Source organism: Accipiter gentilis, chromosome 34 (genome assembly GCF_929443795.1).
Source record: "Accipiter gentilis chromosome 34, bAccGen1.1, whole genome shotgun sequence".
NCBI lineage: Eukaryota > Metazoa > Chordata > Aves > Accipitriformes > Accipitridae > Astur > Astur gentilis.
In genome coordinates, this window is record NC_064913.1 from 15,893,009 (window position 1) to 15,920,280 (window position 27,272).

General features: G+C 38.4%; 1 protein-coding gene and 1 long non-coding RNA gene across 3 annotated transcripts in view; one reads left to right on the forward strand and one right to left on the reverse strand.

Annotated features, from left to right (window-relative positions):
- NUP205 (nucleoporin 205) overlaps positions 1–19,237 on the reverse strand; it is a 53,918-nt gene extending 34,681 nt beyond the window's left edge. For both annotated transcript variants that reach the window (XM_049791926.1, XM_049791927.1), the window contains exons 1-11: positions 19,175–19,237; positions 14,188–14,330; positions 12,397–12,568; positions 11,280–11,424; positions 10,165–10,324; positions 7,991–8,219; positions 7,661–7,825; positions 6,700–6,875; positions 3,507–3,623; positions 1,811–1,948; positions 551–701 (exon numbers count right to left, since the gene is read on the reverse strand). In XM_049791926.1, coding sequence (XP_049647883.1) covers positions 551–701; positions 1,811–1,948; positions 3,507–3,623; positions 6,700–6,875; positions 7,661–7,825; positions 7,991–8,219; positions 10,165–10,324; positions 11,280–11,424; positions 12,397–12,568; positions 14,188–14,330; positions 19,175–19,202 — 1,624 coding nt within the window. In that variant the 5' untranslated portion in view covers positions 19,203–19,237. The remainder of the gene's footprint in view (positions 1–550; positions 702–1,810; positions 1,949–3,506; positions 3,624–6,699; positions 6,876–7,660; positions 7,826–7,990; positions 8,220–10,164; positions 10,325–11,279; positions 11,425–12,396; positions 12,569–14,187; positions 14,331–19,174) is intronic.
- A 281-nt stretch (positions 19,238–19,518) lies between these two features.
- Positions 19,519–26,514, forward strand: LOC126034509 (uncharacterized). Its single transcript, XR_007504644.1, has 3 exons — positions 19,519–19,802; positions 20,880–25,651; positions 26,477–26,514. It is a non-coding gene; the product is annotated as an uncharacterized LOC126034509 (long non-coding RNA).
- Positions 26,515–27,272: the final 758 nt, after the last annotated feature.

Here is a 27,272-nt window from a genome sequence, read left to right on the forward strand (position 1 = left end):
TGCTAATATGAAAAGCCAGTACAAATAAGTTCTCCATTCTATGAATCAGAATATGTGCGGCGTTATTTCTATCTTCAAAGTAGGGTTTTTTTTCCCAATTTGATCAATGCAAAATTAATGCAAAACACAGGACTAACCATCATATTTTACTTTCAGAAAGTGCTATTATATTACATGTATCAAAAAATTGTAACAGAACAAAGTGCGTCTAAAAAAAGTCAGCTCAGGAAAGATAACTTTAAGACATTATGCATTTAATAGTTTACAATAAGCATTACTGATGTTCTGCATCTCTTATGGTGTTAAGACAGAGCTTTTTTAAGAAGTGCATTATTTCATTATGTGAATTACTTGCTAAGGTGCTCAGACATTTAATTACCTAATCAGTCTTTTTTTTCCCCAGATTACACTTTCAAGTGAAGCCTTCCAGTTTCATCTTTGTACTAATAATGAACGTTAAAAGTATGAAGCCACAATTCATCTCAAATAAGTCTTTGTACTTTTCTAAAGAAAAAGAGTTGAGAAAGAGCTGAAGTGTCATTTTTCTTACCATGACTACTGCCATTGACTTTTAGCAAACTGAAGCAGTAATGAGCACACTGAGGTCCACTAGCCAGTCCCCGCAGCATTTTCAAGTATGGGATGTAAATTGTGGAAGGAAGTAGATCTCCCATTTGCCTAACAAACTTTGACAAGACAACCTAGGAAAAATAAAGATCAGTGTTTTTTTAAAAAAAAATAAAATTAAATCTGAGTATTTTAGAAAAACAATAGGCAGCTGAAGTCAGAAAACAGATTCTAATGTAATCAGGGCAGGATAGAGGGGTAGAATCACAACTGAAAAAAAAAAATCCTTTGTAGATTGGCCTATTTAGTTTCCCTGAAAGTGAGAATATGTTTCAAAGACAAAATAAACAAAACAAAATAATGCATGCTATTGCAAATTATACTAACTCTCCAATTCTGTATTTCTAGTGATAAAATTTACTTCAGCTCACAAGTGCTGCACAGCAGTATTATTAACACATCTCACAGTGCAAGTTAAGTGATACTGGGAAAGAATTCACTATGTTTGTCATACCCCTGCACAGTAACTCACACACACAGTGGTTCCTCCCAGGGTCATATCAGGGTGTTTGCAGATTACACCAGGGCCTAACTGATTCTGGGTGGGTCTTGGGGTGTGTCCAGTATGTCTTGTACTAGATTTTGCCTAACACTGCACGGTCCTTCAAGAAGCATTGAAGGCTGACAGCATCCCAGTTATCTAAAGAGTTTTGGAACATCTGCTTCATCTGTTCAGACTGCTGCTTCATTCTAATTTTAAGTTCTGTCTCTCATGGGCTATAACCTTTGGGATTTGAATAATTACAATACTCTTATGGATTTTTATACCCCAAAATACTGTCAATGACAGTTAATAAAGTTTTTTTATAGTTAAGGAATTTAACTTCTCAGTTACACCAAAAAGGTATGCAGAGGTCATCTGACAGAAAACACAAGAGCACTGTTACCAGAATTCATTTAGCAACTGCAGTAAAATCAGACCTAAACAAAATTTTCAAAGAGTATTGTTAGGACTCTTTCTTACTAAGATCACTGACAACCACGAATGACTGGCAGTAGCTCACTTTAGAGCAAGCAACAATAACCATGTCATGCAAAGCAGGACACATGCAGATAAGCCACTGATAAAAGATAATGTCTTCTTAGATGCTAGCTGTAATAAGGATACAAAAAACCAGGCAACAAAGTTTTTGATTACTTTAATTTCAAGTAATTAGTAATTACTCCAGAAAATCTAGATAACCTGGCGCTGAGGGGGTCGCTGATGAGCTACTCCAAGGTAGGACCCCATGATGGTAGATGACTGCAAAGGCTCTGATGGACACCAGTACTCAAGCGCAAGTTCCAGATTAAAGGGATCTTTCCTATACAATTCAGCAATCTATCAGAGAAAGGAAGATGTTAGAAAAATATCAACTATATAAAGAATAGATGATTACTTCAACAATAAGCACTGCTTCTAGGTAAGCTAAACACGTCTGAGAGGCAAAGCATTCCACAGCAGCTGTTCCATTCCTTAAAACTCTCTGAAAATGACAGCTTCTAAATAGCAATATCAGAATAAATGACAGCCAGAGAAATTCAAAATGTACACAGAAGTAAAACTTTCATAACTTCTAATTATTATAGATTAAATCATTGCTAAGGAAACAGTGTCATTTCTCCTTAAACAACCATTTGCATACCTTGATATATTAACTTAAAAACAAGTTAGCCAGTATCAGCATTAGAAATCTTACCCATTATCTGAACATACAAATTTCTCAGAATAAATTTTAATTTCTAGGTCTTCATTTAAGTTTACTATATATCTCAGAGCTACTTAAGAACACATTTCACTATAAATTTTCCTGTTAATGTCCCATAACCTAAAGGACTAACTTTGGAAAAGGCAAGTAATCCCTATATTAAAGACTGCTATATTGAAAATTGCACGCTTGTGCATTTTCATGTTAAATAAGGGGAAATATGCAAGTTTTTAATTTATTCATGAACAGAAAATATAATATGCACCAGTTCAATATGCACATCTGTTTTCTGATGTGGGGTTTTTTTGAAAGTGCAGTTAGGTAACTTTAATAACTAATACTTAAATAAACAATCATTTAAATTTTCTTTCATTTTTATTTTATTTCAATTTCATTTCTTTTATTAAAAAATATAACAGAAAGAGAAAGATCTTTCTTTTAAATATACACTTGTGGTCAAAATTCTACTGAAACTAAGGAATTTGTAATTCCAGCAGCCTTAATGGGGTCACCTTGCCTAGCCTACTCTACAGCAAATACCAAACAGTCTTCCAAAATTCTCATTACAAGTATATCAACACATGAAAATTATTTGAACATTCCAATTCTTTATCAGAATAATTGTCAATAGTGGGTGGAAACCCCTAAAACCTAATTATAGTTTACCCACAGTAAACAGGGAAAAATTTGAAGACTTACAGAAACATAAAACACTGTGTAAACATAAAAGTCTAGATACACAAAGGTGTTCCATTCCAAAGAACTTCCATGCATTTAGCCAGACTAAACTCCAGTGACAGCCTGTAGTCTTAAAATTCCTATTTCTAAGTTACATTAAAATAAGATGGCTTATGATAATAGATATGCTAAGATAATCTTATAAATTTTAGATATTTTGTAAAATAACTTCAGCTCAAGAATTCTTCAAACATAAGAAACAATGCAGTATTTACTTACTACACAAGAATTAAATGACACTTCATTAACATCAGAAGCCAAGGCAGTAAATTAATTCCTTTACATGAAAAGTTACAGTAAGTGTCTATAATGAAGAAAAAAAAAAAAATCCCTCTAATCCAGAAAGGGAGAGATCCAGCACTGTATGTTATCATTCAGATACGGGTTTTCTAATGAAGAAGGAAAGTCACAATCAGTTTTTGCCACAGTAATTTAAAAGAAAATAGGGCTTACTAAAAGCATTAAGTGCTCCAGATCTCTCCGAAGGGAAATAGGTGGATCATTACCCATCTGAATACTCATGTGGATCATGCGAGCATCTTCATCAGCACGGTTTCTCAGCTGTTTCACCTACACAGTTTATGAAGTGGAAAAAAACACCGGTCTTTATTTAGCTAAGAATGAAACAGAAGAGAAATAATGGAATTGTCTAAACAGCCTATTAAAAACTAAGAAATCAAATGAACTTGCACATACATGACAAGAATATTCAATTTTATTATTTTTTTTTTAATCCTCTCCCCTCGAAGAGCTTACATTCAAATATACATTCAAACACTTTTCTTACTGCCAAGGCCCTCAGTTCATAGCAAAACCCCTGAATTTATACTATGGGAGTTTTTCCCAACTGACTTCACCAGATACTTTAGTTTGGCCCCAAAAGATGGATCCTTTTCCTCTTTTTACTTCAAAAGCTAGATGAGTTAGCGTCAAACAAAGAAAGGTGGACCATTATCCACAAGGAGCAAAAATAAACAGAAAACACTGTAAAAATAATGTTTTCTGTATATAGATCTGTGGATTGCACCTTTCTTAGCATTTAAGCCTACTTCTACTTACAGCTGTTTTAAGTTTTGGATTGATGTAGTTACTTCAGACCCAGTCTGTCACAACTAAAAGCATTAACCACAATAAATACAATGGGGCAGGGGGTGAAGAGAGCAGGGAGGGGAAGCACAACTGCAGCAATTAAAAAAAAAAAAAAAAAAAAGCCTTCAATCTGTATCCTAAAATTCTTTGTGTTGAAAAAAGTAATTGGTAAACAAAAAACAGCTGACATTTAGTTCTAATGTCAAAGAGCCTTTGACAAAACACCCCACCAGAGGCTTAGAGAAAACAAATAGCCATGAGATGAAAAGTTAAGTTTTGTTAAATATTAAGCAGACATTGAGGAACAAAAAACAGAAATAAGCAACCAATTCAACACACCAAAAATTAAAACATGGTGATAGTCAATAGATACCAGTTCATAGTCTATAATACATCTTAATTTGCAAAACCGAATAAGCAGCAAAATAATTGTGTATCATCAAGAAAAAAATAGTTAAAAACTAGAAAAAACTGTGGAAAGGGTCAGAGCAAACCAGCCAAATTAGTATACTAACAAAATTAATACACAGACGAAACTGAGTTGATAAGTGAAATAATGAATTATATGAATTACTGAAGCTAGTTACCAAGTTCTGAATGTAATGCGGTCAACCAAAAGATTTACCCAAATTATCACTGGCAAGCAGCATAAATGTTAAAACTATACAGAAGGGTTAAGTAAAATGCTGACTTAAAGATTTAAATAAAATTGAACAAAGGCTACAGATATATAAAAAAAAAAAAGAGATCCTGCAAAGCAGACACTTCTCTGTACCTAAAATTTGAGATCCAGTAGAAAGAGATGAGTATATAAGCCAACCACTAACTAACAGCAGTTAAGACAAAAAATTCCCTTGTAGGGCTATATCCCAATTGCCTGCTAACAAAGTCTTTCCTGTAAAACAGCTAGCACTGGCCTCTATCAAACTAGAATACAAGCCCACAGTCAGATTTTTGCTTATATCCTGTATTACAAAATCCTACTTGTAATGAAGAATATCTCTCTTTATCTCTAGGCATTAGCTGCAATCAACTGCAGATCTGAGCCAAAGCCAAAAAACTGAAGTGGAAGAGAAATACTCTTCCCAGAGATAAAGCTTCCAATTCCATAATGTAGTGAAGATGAAAGATCTACCAACAAACCAACCAACAGCCTTGAGATTTTCAGGCCGTTCTGTGAATACAGGAGACAAGGTCACATCTGTTCTAAATCTAGTATGGCAGCAACCTCAGCTTGGGTCATTCTCCAGCTCTTTTACCTTCATTCAAAAATCTACCTTGTATCTCTTTCATAAAAACTGGTACCATTACAGGGAGACACTTCATCTTTCGTAAAGCAACATCATCCAATGAAGAACTGCCTCATGAAAAAGTTCCCAGTTCCAAACCTGTTTGTACTTCATTGTTTAAGGAACTTCCATAAAATACACCTCACATATTCCTCATATATTCAAAAGACTCCCAAGGGCTACTGTGTCTATGTAACAGAAAACACCATTGCATGCAGCCTTCAAAGGATGTCCAAAGCCAGTTAACAACATGGTAAGTGTTGTATGCAGGCAGGCTTTGCAGCAGAAATATAGCTGTAAAGTTATCAACATGAACTTGCTTGAACTGACGTTATACTTGTTCTATGAATATTCTGTGGGTTAAAAAGACAGCTTGAGAAAACAACATGCAACACCAACAGACTAAATAAATCAGGATTAAACCTAAAAGCTGTCTACAACATGTTCATATATGACCTCAGAGGTTCTTAAGGCTCAAATATTGGTTTTCCAGCCAATATTGTTCTCGTTCTGCGAGGTTACAATGAACAAAATATATTTTTAAATCCTTCTTGCTGCACATTGAAAAAAGTAATTATTTGGCAACTCCAACTACAGCTCAACACAATGAAGGTCACAAAATAAAGCCTCCATCAAGTAAATAAAAGTGTTTTCATAGAATTTTTATTTTCCATGTCTAGATACAAATTCTTGCACAAATGAAACAGTTGTAATTGCTTCAAACTTTTTTTAAAACCCTTTTGCACCATTTCTGCTGTTCTAGTGAAAACAGCTGCTCATTTTCCCAACAATTGATCCTACTGAAAAAGCAGAATCCCTCCCCTTAAATATGGAAAAGATCATTAGTAACAGAATAAATTCAAAATGAGAGACAAAAACCATAAGTTAATTTAGGTTACACTACTGTCTGTATCAAAAGAAAAAGAAAACCACCACCGCCAACAACAAAAATCAATACCTACATGCATTGCTATCAATTTCAGCATCCATTTAAATTTTAATCATGTATAACAAAACAAACCCACTACCACCACAAAAGCTTGCTTTGCAAATCTCACCACACCGACATGTTTTAAAAATCACATTCTACTTCAGTGTGGAAAACAAACCCAAAACCATATCGGTTCCATAAAGTCAACAAGTTTTCTGAATTGCAGCACCTCAAGGTGAGGGTCACATCTGAATCTCTATGCTACCTGTCCTAGTGTTAGAAATATAGAAGAGATGCCCACATTTCTTCAGAACTGCTATTCACACAAACCACTTACTTTCATTGGCATGAGTGCAAGGAAGTCTGTGACAAGGTTATGAATTTTGCGAATGTAAAATTCCTCCTGGTAGAAATTTTCAGACCCCACAACTGATTCAGTTAGAAACAGGAAGACATTATCAGCAACCGCTAGCTCTGCCATTGCTTCATCTGCCTCAGTGAATTCTGCAAGAGCTGGGCAATAAAAATCACAAGAGGGGAAAAAATAAATTACAATTACCTGTTACCAAACGAAACATATTTCAGAATACCTGGCTGACATGCAAATTGACATGCTTCTATCAACTATGTTTTTTCTACTGTACAGGGAAACACCAGAATGGAAAAGACAAGTTAATGTCAGGTGATGATCTCAACTTTCTTTGTTAGTAAGTGTTAAAGTGCATAATCCATTTACCCACTCAAATTTAAGGCTGTGAACCAAGAATCACAAACCAACCTTAATTAAACATCAATTATAATGTTTACATTTTCTTTAATAGATATTCTAGAGCAGACTCAATTCTGACCTAGTAGGGAGCCTGGAAAGACTGTGAAGTACAGAGAGAAAAAAAAAAATTAAAAATAGTTTTGTCCTCTCAAGATACTGAGGTTTAACATTTACAGATGTAAAAAGTCAGGAGCGTGAACCTATTCTTAATTTAAGTGTTCAAATGATACTAAGGCTGCTAAAATGCAATCTTTCACATTTTTCAGTACATTAAGCTCTCTTTCACTTCAGTGAGACACTGCAATATCACTGTCTAATAACTAATTATTTCTAAATCTGTGTACATTTCGGAGCAATTGAATTCTCGACAACCATACTCACATACTGAGAAAGCTTTAACAGAGTGTCAACAGTAATTTTATCATAAAGATAAATACTAACACTTCAAAAAGGTAACAGATACTTTGACTTATGCCACTTGCAATATCTGAATACTAATATGAAGCAACTGCACTTTAGGGTAATTTACCTGTCACATCGGACAATTGGGATATTCCTCGTAATGCCAGCGCCCAGGCTAATCTAACAGTAGCTTGCAGGCCGGGTAATTTCCAAGGCTGAGACTCCTGAAGACGAGTGTGTATTGTTGCTATATACTGTCTTTCTGCTAGCAGAGGGAGCCGGTGCATCAAATCTTGAAGAACAGCAAAAACAAACACAACACCAACACCCAGTAAATGAATGTGAAAACAAACATGCAAAACCTTACCAATTTGTTACTGATCAATAACAAAATTGGTTAAATAACAATTTATCCATCTGCACAACATATCTTCTTTGGGAAACCTGCCAGCATTACCTTCACGATCCTCCGTGCCTTGTTCCAGAAAGCTGACATCAAAGCAGTAAAGGAGAGCCATAAGAAGAGACAAGTTCACGCCATCCAATGAGCCATCAGCTTCCACTGTTACTTTCTCCAGATAACTTATGAGGATTAGAGTGTCATCCTTACTCAGTGGTGACTGGCAGGTCCACACAAACAGACTTTCAGCCAAGGACTGTCGGCATTCTTTAATGAGGTCAGAAACCTTTAAAAGAAAAAAACAAACAAAAAAACAGTGAATATAAATATTCTGGCAACATGTTCAATTTCTCCTTCTCAGTCAATCAGTATGACTAGCTTAAGCTAAAAATTAAGGACGGCAGCTACAGAAAATGTTGGGCTTCTTTAGTTGCTAAATAACAGAAGGCACACTTCTGCTTGTTAAATGCATTCATATTCCCATGTATTTCATGTGAGCTGTGAGTAGAGATCCTGCAATGACTACATGCAAACCAGCACCTCTGTCAAGGTCAGGAGACATGAATCTACACGGGACTTTTGTAGCTGTAAATGTGCCACACCAAAGTCTCATTTCCTGTCTCTAATACACAACAGCACTGGTAGTAATATCCAGATAAGGTCGTAGCCTTCCCCCTTGCCCCAAGAGATGCTCTCAACTGACTATACAAATACCTAACTTTTAAGACACCGAGAAGTATGAACAACATTTAAAGTTAGAACTGTCTTCCCCCAGACATTTTACATCAACTTCAGAATGTAAACATAAATGAAATCTATCATCCCCTATTACATATGGAACAAATACCATGCCCAACAAAGACTACCAAGCATTTTCGTACTAAAAATATTTTCTTTCTTTTAATTAGGCAAAATACTGCCATGCTACGATACAATTAAGTACAATGGCTCTTGAAAATAAAGCTTGTCTTTCTTCTAACAGTTACACCAAAAATTACCTGTTTTCAAAGAAGGACAAACGTTTATTTAATTTAACTTCCTTGGTCCCCCCCAAGCTGAGTTTTAACTGCTTTAAGTCTTATGAAAACAGTAGAAGTTAAAAAATAAAAAGCAACTAATGGCCTTTCATAATGGTATTTGTAAAACTGTATTTTATTTAGCTAAATTATGAGCTTCTAACAACATTCTTGCCCTATACCCACTGTACCCGGTTAAATAAAAAACAAAAAACCACCACCACCAACAACAAAAGAAGAGCTATAAGCATTCTATCTCCAGTAAAATCACATGCATGGAGATAAAGAGAAAAATGTTTCAACATATAACACAGCAAGAGATCTGCACACAGACTCCAGCAGAATAATAGTTCTAATGAATACAGAGGGAAATATGGTAGTCCACCTAAAAGGAAGAAAAAAAACAAAACTTCTAACATTAGAGTGTTAAATGAATTTTAAGGTAAAATTAAGGCAAACAGGTAATTTAAGGTAAATCAGAAGGATATTCTTCGCATAGTTTCTAGATTAACAGCAAAAGTGTAAAACTAGTTCTTTATTTGGTGGAAAACAGATTGACTGATTATAACCTAGAATAATTTTTAGACAGATCGCCCATTAGAAAGAAGTTCAGAAATTAAAACAATAATGTTTAAAATATTCCTACTAGAAACATACTCTGCAGTTAGTCACAGTCTCAATTAAGTTCAAGGATTATAAAAATGAGAACTCATTTCAAGCAATTCTCACTATTAGAAATGCCTCTGTTCATATGAACACAATCGGATTAAGTTATTAATAATTTGTGAATTTTAGTTTGCTGGTTTTATTCCAATGGTGCTGCTAATACTAGTACTGACAGCAGATGATTTAATACACAGTCTTTAGAATAAAAGTGAAAAAAAAAAAAAAAAGAAATTTACACATATTGCAAATATTAGTCTTACTTTCTCACTGTCTTTGATTACACTTCTTCACTAAAAATAAGGTATGCCCTAGCATCAGGGAGCAACTGCAAAACAGAAATGCAGGAAGTAATCTGGATCCCACACCGGCATAGCACAAGCTGTGGAGTAGTTATTATGATCCTTCAGACAGTAACAGAGCTTGCAAAGGCAGAGAACAGAAACTGGAAAGTTAAAAAAAAGAAAAATCACTCCATATCTCTTGGCAGTCTAACTGTACTCTAATCTGTGCAGTAATTCAGAATAATATTCACACCCAGTGAATATTTACCTCTTTGCGATGTTTCTCACTGCCCAATCCTCGTTCTCTCTGGAGTTTATCAAATTCATTGTTCAAATCAATATGAGACACAAGAGTGAGGATCTTCTGAGTCAAACCCTGCTCCATTAGGTCATCTGTAAATCGTGTTGTCATGGTCATTAACTCTTGACTAAAATGGAAAGAACGTAAATTTAACAATTAATCATACTATTCCCAGTCACAGAGGAAGTCTAAAATAACAAATCCCATCAAATGTATTCGCTGGCAGAAAATGTCCAACTACATTATATACAAAAAGTAACTAAATGTGCATTGTTAATCAGTAAGCAGTGCCCTCTCAAAACATTATGCTGAATGGATACAAAGTCTTTAGGTAACTGTAGGTTCAAGAGCATGGAATACGAGAATACAACATGGATCAGCTAGCTAAGATCTCCGTCAAAAGGAAAAAGTACTAAACCTAAGATGTACACAACTCACAAGCTCACAGCCTCTTGAGCTGTGATTCATGTGGCTGTGGACAATGCAATTGTCCAATTACATACACCCTACTCAAGTGGTGGAGCTAGTTCTAAAGTAATCATTTATTTTATGTTTCAGAATTTGTATTTACACTAGAACACATCTTTTAATTTTTCTCTAGTCAAGCAATCACTGCACATTGGAAGTAAACAGTAAGTACTGTTTTCTTTTTCAAGTCAAAAAATGTTAGCATGTTATGTTCACCAGTAAATAGTGCACCCATTTTAAGCAAAGGCAGGAGAACAATTCTCTGTTTCACGGGACACGGGAAGTCAGAACACAGCAAAGGCAGAAACTCAAGTCTCTGAAATACTGAGTAATCATCACTAGTTAGAAGAACACTGACTGAAAGGGTGTCTGAAGCAAAACACTGCTAAAAGGTGAAGTAGCATGAAAACTGAACGTAAAATGGATATCCTTATAATCCAATAAAAATATGTGTAAGAAGAATATCACGCTTAAAAAAAAACAAATGTGAAAGCAGCTGCATCAGGTTATGAGAAACAAACAAATCTGAGAATATTTGTATTCCCTTGAGTCTAATCAGTCCTAAAAGCACTCAAAGCAAAGAGCTTTGATCAGCTCATCACCCTAATACAGACCTGAGTTCCAACGTCCATGTCTTGCCTTGGCGTGACTGGATGAGGGTTCGTAGTGAATTGGCAATGCATCTTTTCCCATCCCAGTACAACAGAACAGCCACTAGGCCTCTTGTAAGGCCAGGAAAATGAGGTTGCTGGTGTTCTCCTATTGAATGAAAATGCATAGTGTCGTCACAGGAAGTTGAACACGCACACTTTGATAACAGCTCTATACCTTTGCATTTCTAACTGAAATACAAGTGTAGCATTCAAAGCAAACATGGTTATTCATGATCGCTTTGATTTGTTTCAGTTACTTAAAAGAAATCACAGACATTTTGGGTTCTATTATTAAAACTGATATTCAACTATTAGAACATCCAAAAATTTAAAAGAAATAGAAGTGCAAGTCCATAAATATCCTGGTCCAAATGGTATTTGCAACTGATATCTACCCATCTTAATAATCAATTCAAGCTGATTATCAGCAAGATCTCTTTTCTTTATTCAAAATAAAATTTCCTGTCTGAATTTACACCGAAAATTCAAGCTCAAAATAGAAACCAAGGCTGACTTGAAGATGGCTTTCCAAAGGTGACAAATTCACAAGCTAGTTATTTAATGAATTTTTTAAAAGTTAATGATGAACAGTAGCAAGTAATGGTAACAATTATATTTTAATAAGTCTGAAATCAATTTTCTACATGCAAAGCATGTATCACTTTCCAGAATACTTCTCCTCCTAATCAGTTGCTAGATTATGATCCAAATAGAGTCACATATCAATCTATAACTAATACATAATTTGAAGAACCAGTTTCTATTACACTGCTTTATGGAGAAACTCTCAATCAATTATCTTTAAACTATTTTTAAATTCAGTGATAGAGAAAGTAAATCATAAAAAAACCCTCAAATTATTCCCCCTTTTGCAATCACTGCATAAAATATGAACATTAAGGTTCAAAACACTGTTATCATATTACATTACAGTGACAGCAGATTTCTTTTTAAGAACATTCTATGTTAGGAAGCTAAGGCCTTGACTGAATCATGCATTCATGTTAAGCGTACACTGAAATAAGAAGGGCCTATTTAAGTTTTATTTCTCCAGCTCTTAAATATTTTCCCTTCTCACCAGCTAGAAGGAGCTCAACAGCTGCCAACTCTCCGATATCAAAAAGGTCACTAAGGATAAAGGCTTCTCTGATGAGTTGCTCTGGCAAAAGCCTAGTTCCCTGCTGACCCTGGATAGCAACCCCTTCTGTACTTGCTTTCTGAATTTTCTCATGCTGCTGAACATTCTTTGGCTGCAAGAGAAACAAGCATCGGAAGTTATTCAAAATGGCAAGATCAAATACTGAATAAAGCTTTACACATTAATCCTTCCTCGCAAATACAGTTCTGACAGGTTAAGTTGTCATCATAAAAACAAAGGCAGTGTTTTTAAATGCAGAGATAGTGAAGGCATCCTAAAAATGCTTCACACTTGCACAGCAATGGGCTCTTTGTGGCAACATACCAAAAATAATCTTATATAATCAGTGCTGACATTTAGTTTACTCAGGATAATGGAGACTGAAAGTAAATTTTGATACAGCTCTCAACAGGAATTGGTATCAGCTCAATGAAAAACATCTGGGTCGTTGATCAGACATGTTGTGTTACTCCAAAGCACTATTTTCTACATCATTCTTTTTCTGTTAAACTCAGATGCTAAAATATACCGACAAAACTCTATAGCTGACTGTTAAATTTTCTAACCTATCAGTTTAAAGAGCCATCTACTACTTCAGAAGTAACACCACCGAGAAGACATATTTCTAGTTGCTACCTTGTGATCCATCAGCCAAGAAACAGTGAGTTTTTCCACATCATCTCACATTCCTAACAAGACACATTCTACATTTTTAAATTCATGTGTTCACCTGTTCTGTGTGTTCATTAACCTGACTGGAACATGGACCAAAACCAGAAAAAATAGTTTTCTGCTTTATTTCACACACACAAAAGAGTAGCAAAAAAAGCTAATACTGGACTGATTGTCCTGATTTCAGCTGGGACAGAGTAAATTGCCTTCCTAGTAGCTGATATAGTCCTATGTTTTTGAGTTAGGTATGAGAAGAATGTTGATAACACTGATGTTTTTAGTTGTTGCTAAGTAATGTTTAGTCTAAAGTCAAGGATTTTTCAGCTTCTCTTGCCCAGCCAGCAAGAAGGCTGGAAGGGCACAAGAAGTTGGGAGGGGACACGGCCAGGACAGCTGACCCAAACTAGCCAAGGGGATATTCCATAGTGTGTGATGTCATGTCCAGTATATAAACTGGGGGGAGTTGGCCTGGGCTGGGGATCACTGCTCAGGGACTAACTGGGCATCAATTGGCAGGTGGTGAGCAATTGCACTGTGCATCATTTGTACATTCCAATCCTTTTATTATTAATGTTGTCATTTTATTAGTGTTATCATTATCATCATTAGTTTCTTCTTTTCTGTTCTAGTAAACCATTCTTAGGACAACGAGTTTTTACTTCCTTTCCCGATTTTCTCCCCCATCCCACCGTGGCAGGGGTGGGGGCAAGTGAGTAAGCAGCTGCTTGGTGCTTAGTTGCTGGCTGGGGTTAAACCACGACCCTGATGGATTATCAGATACTTTTACTATTCCTTTCAAAATAGCATTCAAATAATGAGAGGAAAAAAATACATTATACATAAAATTATCCTGTGCAAGACACAAAATAATATGTATTATTCAAGTTATTTGTATTCTTACAGCAGAACAAGATTGCTATAACACATTTGTGTTATGTACTGTAAAAATGTAGAATGAAAAGAATGGTCAGGGCCTAAATGGTATGTAACACAACAATATGAGACAGAGTAAATCATCAGCTCTCCAACTCATTCCACAAGAGAGGATTAGTCCAGTACCGGATTTCTGAAGAGAGAAATGAACTCAGATTTGTGTTTCTTTAAAACCTGGTCGAGGCGATGAATAGCTTCAGGTTGCCTTTTCCAAATGGCATTCATTACAGTCTGCCATATGTCCTTATATGGACCCCACAAGCTGGCAGCTAAAAGAAGAAATAAAACAATATATTTGAAATGGAAAAAGAAAGAAAACAAATTATTTATACACTATTTTCAATAAGTAGACTTTTTTAACTTACTGTTAGCCTCTGCTTGACAGTATAGACTTATGCCCATTAAGCAAAGCTTATTTTCCTTTCTTAAGGCCAAAATAACAACAACAGTGGTCTCATATAAAACCTAATTGCATTTAGGGAGCTAGAAAAGCAGAAAAGATGATGTATGCAGCTAAGTTCTGGGACTGAAAGTCACCTTATAAAGATATTTGATACAAGCTCTGTAATCTTTCATCCTTACATGCCTAAGAAATTCCATACAATTTGGTAAGATTAAAGGATAACTAAGAACTGGACAGCAGACCCTGAATCTGAATGGAGCTTGGCAAGGCAGGCTTCCTGTTCTCCATTTTTGACAGAAAAATCCCAAACAAAAAAATACCTAATATATGAGGGACTGAAAATGAACAGCAGTGCTATCAGAATTTGTCACACCATTGGATCAGTCTGTGTAGAATAAAATAAATTAAAAAACAAAAATGTAAGATTAAAGGCAACATTCCATAAGAAACAAAAATCGTAAGTGTAAGACACTTCCCTTCATATTTTCATTTCTCATTTTATTTTAAAAAATAAATACAAGTACTTTTGATCCCTGAGAAACACTTGCTGTTAACATTCTGTACAAGAGATATGAATAAAGATATGAATTTCCTTTACTAGAGATAGACAGATCAATATAAATAATTACCTGACTATGTTTAGAAGAGACCAGATTATTTCTGGAAACTAGCAAGCACAAATATATTATATAAGAGAAGTCTGACCCTACTCTAGAAATAAAATCTCTCTTCTTCCTCAACACTGAAGTTTCCTTTGCATATTTCAAATCCGAATTTACTAGTACAGCTGAACAACCTCTTCCTCACTAGAAGTTGTATCATTCAGAACCCAAAGTCTGCAGCATGAAGACTGCAATAGAAGTTTCCTTATCATCAGATCTCATGAAAACAGTATACCAAACTAACATTCAGACTTCAGCCAGAATCATTGTCTAAACTGAAAACCTTAGACATGGAAAAGTATCCTTACCTCCTAGTATTAACATCCTATTTAAAAAAAACTAAAAATTTTAAGACCCACATTAAACAAAAGTACCAAAATGTTTCCCTTGCTAAATACCATTCGTATTTCTGAAAATTTCAGATTCTACACACCACAAGTCACTGCTAAACATACCAGCTAAATTTATTACCAATTTTATTATTTGCCTGCAAGCTACCACGTAATACCCACTGCCTGATTGCAGGTAGTTATGTGTTTCTGAGCATCTAATGAGATGGTCCCTGACCCAAAGATTTTATAAGCTAGCGGTGGTTTTTGCATGCTACAATTTTGCTAGTGGACAAGCTACTTTAAGAGGTTGCTGCTCTCATTCATTCAGAGCCACTTGTTCCCAACAGTACACATGCCTGCTTCATTAACTCTGATGGACTGCACTATAAGTCATGTTAGTCAAATGATCCAAATTAGAGAAGGGGAGGAAGCAACATTTTCCAGAGTTCTTCCGATCTTGTTTTTAAAAATCAGAGTGTTTCCTCAACAGAGGTTACAAAGTAGCCCTGCTAATCATAAAACCACTGAAAGAATGAAAGAGCAATGCCTAAAGCACAGAGGGAAAGAACAAGTGGGTAGTGAACAGCAGAGACCTCTGAAACTGGCTGTTTCTGAAGAAATGAGAAAATAGAACTATGCCTTGCAGAGTAGCCTATACACAAAAGGTACTAGCATTTCACCTAAAACTGGCTTAACTCCCCCCCCCCCCCCCCCCCCCTTCTTCTTTTTAATGTACAAGTTAACACTGTGGTATAAAATGAAGTACAGAGGCAACATTTTATCTTCACGTAGCTTGCTCTGACCAGCTCCAACCCTTAAGGTAAACCTGACTAGGTGCATCAAAGTCAAACATATCTGCACCTCTTCTTGACCAGGCTGCTTACATTAAAACAGCAAGCAAGAGGTAGCTACTCCGCTGTGAAGATGCCCCTCTTTTTCATACAATCAAGACACCACCTCAAAATAATGCAAAATGCTATGTGAATATCCTGAATAATAAAGGCAGCATAAGCCAAGTCGAAGTGTAGCAAGTGAACATGGAGACAAGAGCAGGTCTCAGAGCGAGACCCCTGGTTTCCAGTCAGTTTTACCACTACCTGAGGTGTCTTGCAAGCAGCAAACCAAGTAAAACTTCGTCAGTTTTATTCTGTTGCAAAGGAAGAAATCACACAAAACAGAATAAAAACAAAACAAACCCTCTCACCCCAAACTCAGCACTAACAAAAACTACAGTCATTTACAACACAACTAGCAGTGCCAGTAGAGCTGTATCTGACAGGACAGCCTGTAAAAAAAGGACAAATCCTCTGTCCTTTTTAAGCATCACAGTGTTTTAATCATACAATGTTACCCCTGCCTAGACTAATTCACTAAAAATAATTTCACACTCCAGACTGTAACTGGCTCTCCCACATAACTTCAGATTTCAGAGATTTACTTCCACTTGAAATGGTCTTTTCACTCTTATTAAATTAGCGAGTCCAATAAACACCAGCAGCAATCCACAGTGCCTGCCAAAAGCTGTTCAACTATTTTCCTGGCCCGTTTGTTTGCTCTTGTCCCTGCAACATCATTGCTTTGCACCAGCCCAAATACATGTAGTGTAAGGCATTAAAACGAATAAAGAATCTAACTTTTCTAACTGAAAACTAATTAAAAAAAAAAGTTCATTTTCAGCAGGATCACATCTACAACCCAGTTTGCTCTGTGATGGCACAAGCTATGCTAGCACAAAGATGCAAGTATTTCAGAGAAAGGAATAAGCAACTGGGATGGAAAAAAGGTTGGACTATAGCAACCATGCTGACTTTTTCCCACTTATGCTGTTTCTACTATTATTACAGTTTTAGTGTCCCATCAGGGGTAGCAAGGAAGGACAGGCTGGGTTGCTTCTTTTAGCAACAATAGCAGTTATCGCTTACGCCTGAACTTTTTGCCAACTTGTAGACTTGACCATGCTATGTCTGTCCCCACAAACAACATACTATAACCTAAGGCAAAATCTTCATTAGTTCTAATGCCACATCTGCTTTAACTTTTATCTAAGCTTTCATATACAAAACTTCTTCTCCTATTTGTTTTTAAATTATAAGACTATAGAATCTCTGGCCATGTATTCCATACAATAAAGCACAGTCTCAATTTTCACTTTAACCAAGCCACATTTCAATTAAGGATCTTTGCTTTATTATGGCTTTGCTGTGAGGGGACAGAGATGCAGCTGATTCACTTAGATCAAACTACCTTCTCTGTAAGATTTACTCCTTGCTTGACACAGGAATGGAGCTTTTAATTTTATTAACTAGTCACTATGACACACACCACCTTAGCTGCAGACCTTTTGGCCATGCCCATATTCCAGTCACAACTGCTTTTCAGAGGGTCTCCATTCTCCCTGTATTAACCTAATGAATCTCAACAATGCAAATGCAACGTTTTGCACCCGAGACAGAATAACTCCATGCAACAATACAGGCTGGGGGACCAAGCAGCTAGAAAGCAGCTTTACAGAAAAACACCCAAGTGTTCTGGTGGACAGGAAGCTGAACACTAGTCAGCAGCACATCCTCATAGCAAAGGCGGCCTTTATGCACTGGGCTGTATTAACAGAGTTGCAGCCAACAGGTGTAAGGAAGTGATTATCTAGGCCTCTCTGAGAGTCCTTCACTCCAGTACCGTGTCCAGTTTTGGACTCTGCAGAGCAAGACACTGAAACAGGGAGCCAGAGAACAGAATGAATGAGGAGAGGCTGAAAGAACTGACCTTGTTCAGTCTTATGAGAAGAAGACTGAAGAGGGATGGGAGATTTGTCATCTTCAACTACTGAATGGCACTATACACAGAAAAGAGAGACAGAGGTACCCCAGGAGAAGATGAGCAGCAACAAGATGCAATACCTGAACTTTCAATTAACCATCAGGAAAAAAAAAAAATAATTACTGTTAGGGTGGCCACACATTGGAACAGAGGCCCAGTGAGGCCTTTAGGAGGATCTTCATCCTCACAAGTATTCAAAACTAGTTTAGATAAGGCCCTGAGCCACCTGATTGAGCTGGCCTTGCTTTAAGGGGGGGAAGAGAAGGAGTGCTGGGCCAGCTGACCTCCGAAGTTATTCTCCGACTATCTAGTCATTTCCTTTTGTATTAGACTTACTCCCCAGTTATACTGGATAAGCGCTGCCTCGGTAACCTGAAACTGCTCCTCATGACAGGCTCCGAAAGGACTACAGGTGCTCCTGATACTCCTCATCCTTGACAACACTCAATGCAAGAGGAACCAGCTCAACATCTCCAGGCTCCTTGTGCAGCAGAGGGCAAAACTCAGGACGTCCTTCTTTCTTTCCCTTTTCCCGCACACAGCATTAAAAGAGAGGAACGCAATCCAGAAGCGATGCTTAACCACACGTGCACCCAGACACCACAGCCCTCTCGAACCAAGCCGGCCTTTGCCACCTCACGCCGCCAGCTTCACGCACTCCCCGCCGGCACCGCCCAAGCACGGCGGCAGCTCTGACCGCGGAGCTCCATCGCCTTTGCCCGGCCCGAGGGCCCCGGGTGCCCCCGCGGGGGAGGAGGCCCGCACCGGAGGCCGCGCTCCCCGCCGCCCGCTCGGGCCGCGCCGCCTCCTCACGCCCGCGGTTCTCTGAGGAGAGAAGGGCGCGGGCCCGGCGGGGAAGACGACGGAGCGCCGCGGCCTCGCGCCCGGGTTCCTCTTACCCGAATTTACCGCCAACGGCGCCGCCATCTTGGGGAGAGGGAGGCGCAATGGCGGCGCCGCCGCCCGAGGAAGGCCCGCCGACAGCCCGAGCTGCCCGCGGCGGCGCCTCCCGAGGAGCCGGGGCGGGGGGGGGGGGGGCGGGCAGCGTCCCGCCGCGGAGGACAGGGAGGGGGGTCCCGCGGCTTCCTCGCCGTTCCCGGCTTTGAGGCAGCCCAGCCGGCGAACGTTAACTAAATGGCCGTTTCCTCGCCGAGGGGCGGGCCGGCGGCCGGGGCAGGCCGGCCTGGCGGGGGGCCCTGCTCTGCTCTGCTCCGCGGACTGACGGGAGTTGTGGTCGCTTGCGGCGGGCTGGGCGGCCGCGAGTTACAGAGCGATCGTGCGTGGGCCGGCTTCGCGTTGGTGGTGGGAGCTTTTCGAGGTGGCTGCGGGCAAAGGGAGAGCGCCGGCGTTCTGCAGTCCCGCGTCCGCTCCTCCGCCGTGAATGAGGCATCGCCCCGGCGCCCTGCGGTTCGTCTTCTGCCCCTTCCTTCTCCGTGTCAGGCTGAGGGGAGGCTTTGCTTCCAAACCCTGCCCTGTAACCCGCGTTCATTGAATCGGGCAAAACGCCTGAGGACACTGCACCGGGAGGTAAACTTATTAGAACGCTTTCTATATTTTTTTTTTTCCATTTTAAAAAAATAAAAAAAAAGTGCCACTATTCTTTTTTGAAAACCAGAATGGTTTCAGACTGAAGTCTTCAAACAAAAAAAAAGTAATTTGTAGATGTTTCAATGATGGATGATCCTTACACAGACAATTAAAACAGCACTGATCACTGAAAACCAGTAAATCTAAGTTTCTTGTTCAACTTTGTTAGCAGGCGTGTGGCATTTGAAATTCGTGGATCTTGGGCTTTGATCGGTGAACTAGGGTTTACAATCTTGTCTAGAAAAAAAAAAAAAAGCAGCCCTGATAGGAGTTATCCTGTGAAGAAAGCTGCATTTAAACTCAAAGTAGGTGCAAGAAAAAAGTACCAGGAATGAAGAAAAGAAAGCAAAAATGACATTTGTACATGTATGTATCTGGAGCTAAGGAACAAATATTAGCACCTTAGAAGTATCCCATATCTGAAGTCAATTTACCACTCTCTGTCCCAGTAGTAATCAAGTCTCCTCCAGAAATTCCCTCCTCTATTACCTTTAAGATAAAAGATTCTGCCAGAAGTATGCATTCATTTTTAGTGCCAATGGTTTCCCCTCTATGAACTTTATTAAAACAGTATTTCATGGTTGCAAAACCACGTCCAATGAACTAGACACATGGGAAACTGGCAAAATAACTATCTTTGCTTCTCTAGATCTTCCCTATAATGGGATGGCAGAGGTGGCAATACAGAGAGAGCAGTGGTCCTGGGGTGAGAGTGAATTGGCAAGGCAGCTGTAAGAAAAAAAGAGACAGAAACCAGAGAAACAGTTTCACAAGGATTAGTCAGAAGAGAAAGAGGAGAGAGAAGAGGAAATTTAAAGGGGCAGGGAAGTCTGTCCTGTCAAGAACAGCTCCTCTCAGAGTTCAGTAGATGAATCAGTTCTCATTAATTCGGCCTTATTTGTTCATTTAGTCAGAGAGCTCGTATTTCCTTGAGACATCCCGTTTCCTGCTCTTAAACATGAACCAGAACAGATCTATTGCGATGAGGATGATAGTGAATTATTTATTTTATTCTAGGGAAGGAAGACTGCCAGGCAGGAGGTGAAAGCAGAAAATAAGTGAAGTTATTCCACAAGCAGCAGAACTAAAGCAGCCTCAGTACCTGGGTACAGCATTCCTGTATCTTCTCCCATGTACCCATCACTGCAAAGCCATAGTTCTGCTCCTACACTGCCCATGTGCCACCCAAAGACCCATGACTATGAAAAGCAGGTATCATGATAAATTTGGAGACGCATATGCTGATCGCCTGGCTACAGCAAACATAATGCATAGCTTGAGGTTTTGCTTCAGCCTTTCCAACCACAGACGTCCTAATTTTGATCTTTTTCCTTTTTACATTCCCTGATTTTCACAAAGTATGTGAGGACATAAGTTTTTGAGCCCTTTAGCCCTTGATCAGATTAGGTTGGAATTGGTTCAGGAATTGCAACAGGTTCAAAAGTTACTGAAAAAGTTTGGCAGACAGAGTGTGATTTCCTAAGCCTTGTTTCCTTAAGAAATGAGACTGTAAAAAAAAAGAGAGAGAAAAAGAAATAAATGAATCCATTTTTTTTAAAAAGCCTTTCCCAGGCATTAAGAGCTGTCATATTTCTTTTGGCATTCAGATGCAGCCAGATTGCTGCACTTTTTTTTAAATCTCTGTTGGAGGAAAAAATCCTTTCTAACCACCGCAGATTTAATATTTTAAATTTCCAGATAATTCTTTCCTCTCCTTGCCAGTTGGCCAATGGTCACGTAGCAACATGGAGAAAAAAAAACCCACCCTGAAAAGAATAGATGGCATGGGGTAGGTCACTGGGCAGCTGAACTTCAGAAGAAAAATACCACATTTAGCTCCAGCTGCACAGCATTTATTATACTCTTTCTCTGTCAGCAAGGTGATATTTTAATGCAAAATAGTTGTGACAGTATAGCTCCTAGTACGGGTGATGTAAGAGAGGTATCTAGATACACCATACCATACATTCTGCACATACTTATATTGACATAACTGCATCCATCCATGCTTTGATGAGTAGGCAAGTCCATGAATAGTAACGCTTTGCTTATCCTCGCTTTATTTGCTGTCCTTTAATTTAGGATCTTATTGTTTACCTAGGATCACTGGCTCGTTTGGTAGACTATTTTTGCCATGTCACTATAGGGAAAGAATACCTCATTCCTCTTCCTAACAATAGTTCTCAGCAAGTTCTCCAATACAGCTGGGTTCAGTGAGGGACACCGGCTTCTTTCATCCTTAATTACTAGACAGAAATCTGCAAAGTATCAAAGGTAGGCTGACGCTAAATGCCTTGGATGGATATTAATTCCTCTGGATTGCAGGGAAAGAAGGTCCCAGATTGCCTGTGGGGTAGCGAATTCTGCTTGTGTGGTGGGAGACCTTCGTGTAAGAGATGTTATTTTCTGTAAGCGGAAATAACTACTAGTAATAATTAAAATGAGCTGCACAATGGGAACCTGTTCTTCGACTGGACTTCTAGGTGGTTTGTGATGTACTAGAGGTGTAACATTCTTAATTTTAATAATACTAAATTTAGTCACTGGTTCGTAGCCAAATCACACATCAAGATATGAAGGTAATGACGATGATGATATAATTTATTTTCTTTATATTTTATTATGATCAGGAAGAATAATTATTAGCAAAAAAAGCATTACTCAAACGCCCGAGAGGCCATGCTTAATTTCCTACCTTTAGAGTGTCATCATGATCACATCCTGCATGATGGAGTAAAATGCAAATTAAAAGGCTTTTCTGCATTGCAGCTGAAAAAGATGCCTTGTAGAAGTGCATCTACATAAACAGACCAGTCTTCACATTGTGAAATATGCCTCCTTACCCAAAAAGTCAAAAGCATTTCTGGCTACTGATTAGATCATAAAACTTCCTTGAGCTCTTATTTTGACTGACACTAACTCTGTCTGTGCATCTCAGCTTACTGGTCTGTAAAAATGGGTATAACATTTCACAGCAGGCCTGGAATGCTGATTGACTGGATCTTTAGCCTGGCCCCATCTGAACAGAGAAAAAGAATGTGTTTTGGGGTTACGTTAAGTTGGCAGAGTAAAAAAACCTGTTATTCTCTTATTGTGCTGGCTAATTTTCCTGAAAACTTCTTAGATGGCTATAATCCTGTCTTCGTTGCAAAAAGCATGTTTTATACACCAAGATAGTTAGCTCAGTGTCAAATCTTATAATAAAGTCTAAGACCTTTCCCTGCAGCGGTTCTCAACAAAATAACTTCATAATTTCTCTGTCTTCCATCCTGGATGTTTCTACTGTCACCATGGTATCTAAGCTCATCACAGAAACTGCGTGAGGTTCTTGCTAGCTTGGGTAAGCAAGTGGTTTATCTAGTCCAAGGCAACAAAGAGCTAAATGTTCTCAAAGTTATATGAATACCTTCCTCGGGGTCTGGGAGCAGGGGGAGAGGAGCTGAACAATAGCAAGTGCTGGCCTTCCTGTGTAGGTGAGGACAATTATTGATTATAGGCATCTGACCAGAAATGAATGCCTTGATAAACAGTATCAGTAATTTTCCTGCTTGACAATTGGGTCTTTATCATCCCTGTTCAGGCTTCAGAGAAAATACTATGAAAATACTGTTCTTGGCTGTGTGATGTATTGTGAGTTAATTTTTTCCTAATTCCTGCTTTGGAGCCCTTAGAGCTATCCGTCTTGTTATTCTTTCTGCTCTACCCCGGAATGAAGAATAGCTATTCTTTTTTGTAATAATTTCTCCGTTCAGCTTCTGAAAGGAACGAGGCAGTTACTAGCCAGGAGATAATCTGATTATTGTAACGATTTAGCTGCTAGTAATTGACAAGAGGTGGAGAAACATACAACAGGGAAAATGATGGAAAGACCAAGTATGAGCAAAGTGGAGATATTTGATATAGTAAGTAGAAGTGTTGGCACATCAACTGCCTTATTGATATTCATTCTGTTCAGTGATTTCTGTATCAGATTTACAGATGGTTGATGTTTTTGATAGTTGCCAGTTCCACAAATTCAGGCTTTGTCCTGAAATTCATGCTGAGCTCTTGCCGAAGCATGTTGTATGTATTCTGCAGGCTGAATTATACACTTATTGCATCCTTTTGGGTTCCCATCAGAGAATGGATGTGTTGGAATAGGTATAAAGCTACAGAAGTATGAGGTCACTTGGGCAGCACTGAAGGTGTGTAAAGTTGCACAAAAATGTCTGCGCAAAGAACGTAAAGCGCAGGGTTTCTGTAAGTGGATATAGTACAGGAGATGGGAGAGGAAGTATCTCGACAGTCAAGCTAAATTGGAAGAAATCATTACTTTATACTTACGAACTGAGTGAATTTGATATGGGAACCAGTGAGACTCAGGAAGAAGGGCATCTCGCAGTACCATCTCTACTGCAATGTAAAATTGCTTCACAAATTATACTACCATTCTGTTAATTATCTTCCTAGCACTGTCCACTTCTTTGGAGTTCTCTGGGTACAAGATAAGAAGCTCCTGTACACCAAAGATGTGTACAGAATTTAGCTTGTGCACTTCTGACAGTCAGTTACTGAAATATTTTCCCTGGCCTGATGCTCTGAGATACTTTGTTGGAAGGAAAGCCCTGTTTGAATAGGTAGCATAAAAAGGGTTTGCTTTCTGCTCCAGTCTATTTTTGTTTTGTTGAAGTTTCCCGAGGATCTGGGAGAATTATCCTCAGGAGCACGAATCTGAAGGAAATGGACTGAACAAATCCAATTTCTGTATTAATTGGCTCCGGTGTCAAAATATTTCACTGGAAGTCACATGTCTATTAAAGTCTCCTCCTGCCTTATTTGGTTATGACTGCGCTGCAGAAAGATAATGAGAAGCAGTATTAGCTGTTCACAATTAATGGGGCAATTGTTGAGACCACATGTTCAATAACTCCTACGAAGGTGACACCTTAGACAATGGAGCACTAAACTATATTATGTGATTGAGTGATCAAGGCTGGAGTTTATGGCTTAAGCTCATTCAGTTGCTAGAGTGCTTAAGAGCAGAATAGTGGAAAAGCTTTATCTTATGCGCAGGTTTCTGAGGTGCTTGGCACATATAGCTCTCATACCTTTCTTCTAGATGGTGTCAGATGGTCAAAATTAATTTCCCTCATCATTCAAGAACATTCCTATTCTAAATCAGACAAAGCTAAATCTCTGTCTTTGAAATGTAGTGCTGAAAAACACCTGGTCAGCTAATCTGAACTCTCAGATAAAATGAGACCTAACCAAGGGAGAAGACAAAATTCTCAGAGTTAATTGTGTGTGTCTGTAGATGTCCAACATAGTGAAATGGTAATCCTTTAGGTCCTTCTGCAAGCCAAAACTACTACTATTGTAGATTAACTTTAGTGGAATTATAATGAAGCATACTTAGGAGAATAGTTAACTCCAAAGTTAATAACCTATTGAAAGCATGCATACAAGAAATACTGATTTGAAGAACAGAAATTCAAAGGTCGAGACCTACATTCATCATTATGGTTGGTATCTGCATAAAGGGTCATACCAGTTCTCTTTAAGTAGACAGCAGTAAATTGTGATTATGATCTCAAGATAGCTTTACATCTTGTGCTATCTCTTTACAAACAACAATCAATATTTGCTTGGAAATAACACTCAGAATGTGTCACTCGGCTCCATTGCTAGGCATCTGCCTATTAACAATATAATTTTGTTTTTCTTATGCATCACTCTCAGTCTTATTTAATGTGCAGTCTGTCCGCAGAAACAAGAAGTTGCAGTGAGGTCCAGCCCAGGAGAAGCCTGAGGTACTGACTCATTTTGAGACACTGAGGGAAAGGTTTGCTTGCAGGTATATTTAGACTATAACTACACAAGGACACTAAGCTATGAGAAACCCCTAAAAATGAGGTGGCCTTATTTTTAATGAAGATTTGATTGTGCCTTTTGGGTGGCTTAGTTTGACATTGTTTTATACTGACAGATGGTAAACGTGTTTCAAAGTCTGATTTCCCAGAACTTCTTAGAAATTCTAGTGTCAATTTTAAGGTAAGATCCAAACAGCATTATAGGAAAGATTAGTGCCTCTCTTTCACTGGAAGAATGTAGATCACTTGTTCAGGTTGTGAGAGGCTTGCTAAGTTCTGTCCCCCAAGCTTAACATACACCTCCTACCTCCCATAAAAGTTGGAGGGGACTCTGGCATTGTATGCTCTCAGTCTCTCATTACTGCCACTGCATTTTGCAAAAATAATTAAACTTTCACCAGATATGGAACTGAACCTGCCAGGGAATGGGCTAGGGATAATCCCACCATTCAAAAGACTAATCTGACGACCAGGTAAAGAATATTTTGCAGTTTGTCTCCATGATTAAGTCTTTTGGACAAAAGTATCAGCATCAACCAAAAGAATTGAGGGAAGCACAATCCAAGGCCCTCAACTGCCTAGAGCTCTTGCTCAAGTAACGTAAGACCCAAATTCTAATTCACTTTCTGCCTAAATCACAAAGAAATGTAACTTAAGTGTCTACTACTTCAGAGAATTCTTGAAAGCCTGAGCCATATGTGAAAGGGGACACCACTTCCACCAGCTCTGTCAACCTGATCAGCTATAACCTTTTTTTCTTTACAGGTATTCCAAACTAAGGTAATCTGCATTGTACAGGTGGAGCAAGAAAAAAACCATGGGTTTTATTTTTATTGATCAGAGCCACTCTTTGAATACTTTCTGGTTGGTTTGCCTACTCAGATAAATCAGTGAGTCATATAGTCCCAGTACTCTCAATAAACTGATTTCTTTTGTGAAAGTTCTGTGTCTTTTCTCTCTCTTCATGGCTTCATAAAATAATGATCCAACTCCAAGTCTTACCTCACACCGACTTTCATGCATAACACCAGAAAAAAGACTTTTTGAGGAGTTAGTCTCCCTCCAGAGCTAACAGCCTTCTGCGTTGCTAGGACTCCCCATTCATAAACAATTTACCTCCTCTTGAAATACTGTGCAAACACAGAGAAAGTTAAGAGGATAGTATTAATTGTTGGTATTTAAAATTAAGGGGAAAAATAAGAGGACAGTTAGTACACACACAGCTAGTATCACCCAGGGCAGCATATGTTCTTACTCACATGATGTTGCTCTGCCCGCATCCTTCTCATCCAAATCATGGCTGCAGTCAGCCATGTCCTAGTAAGAAGTTCTTCAGTGGAAGCTCGGCTGCCATTGCTAGAGCCCATTGACACAGGGACTGCTGTGGTACAACAGGAGTAATCACCTTTCTGATAACCTTTTGTCACATGCTGTGACTTGAACAAACTGCCCAAGCTCAGCCTTTTCCTAGCAGGGCACACCTCACAGGTAATTGTTCTGTCAATCTGTTCCATGGCAGTTGTCAGCCCTCTGTGCACTGAGCTGCCAGGGCTTACTTTTA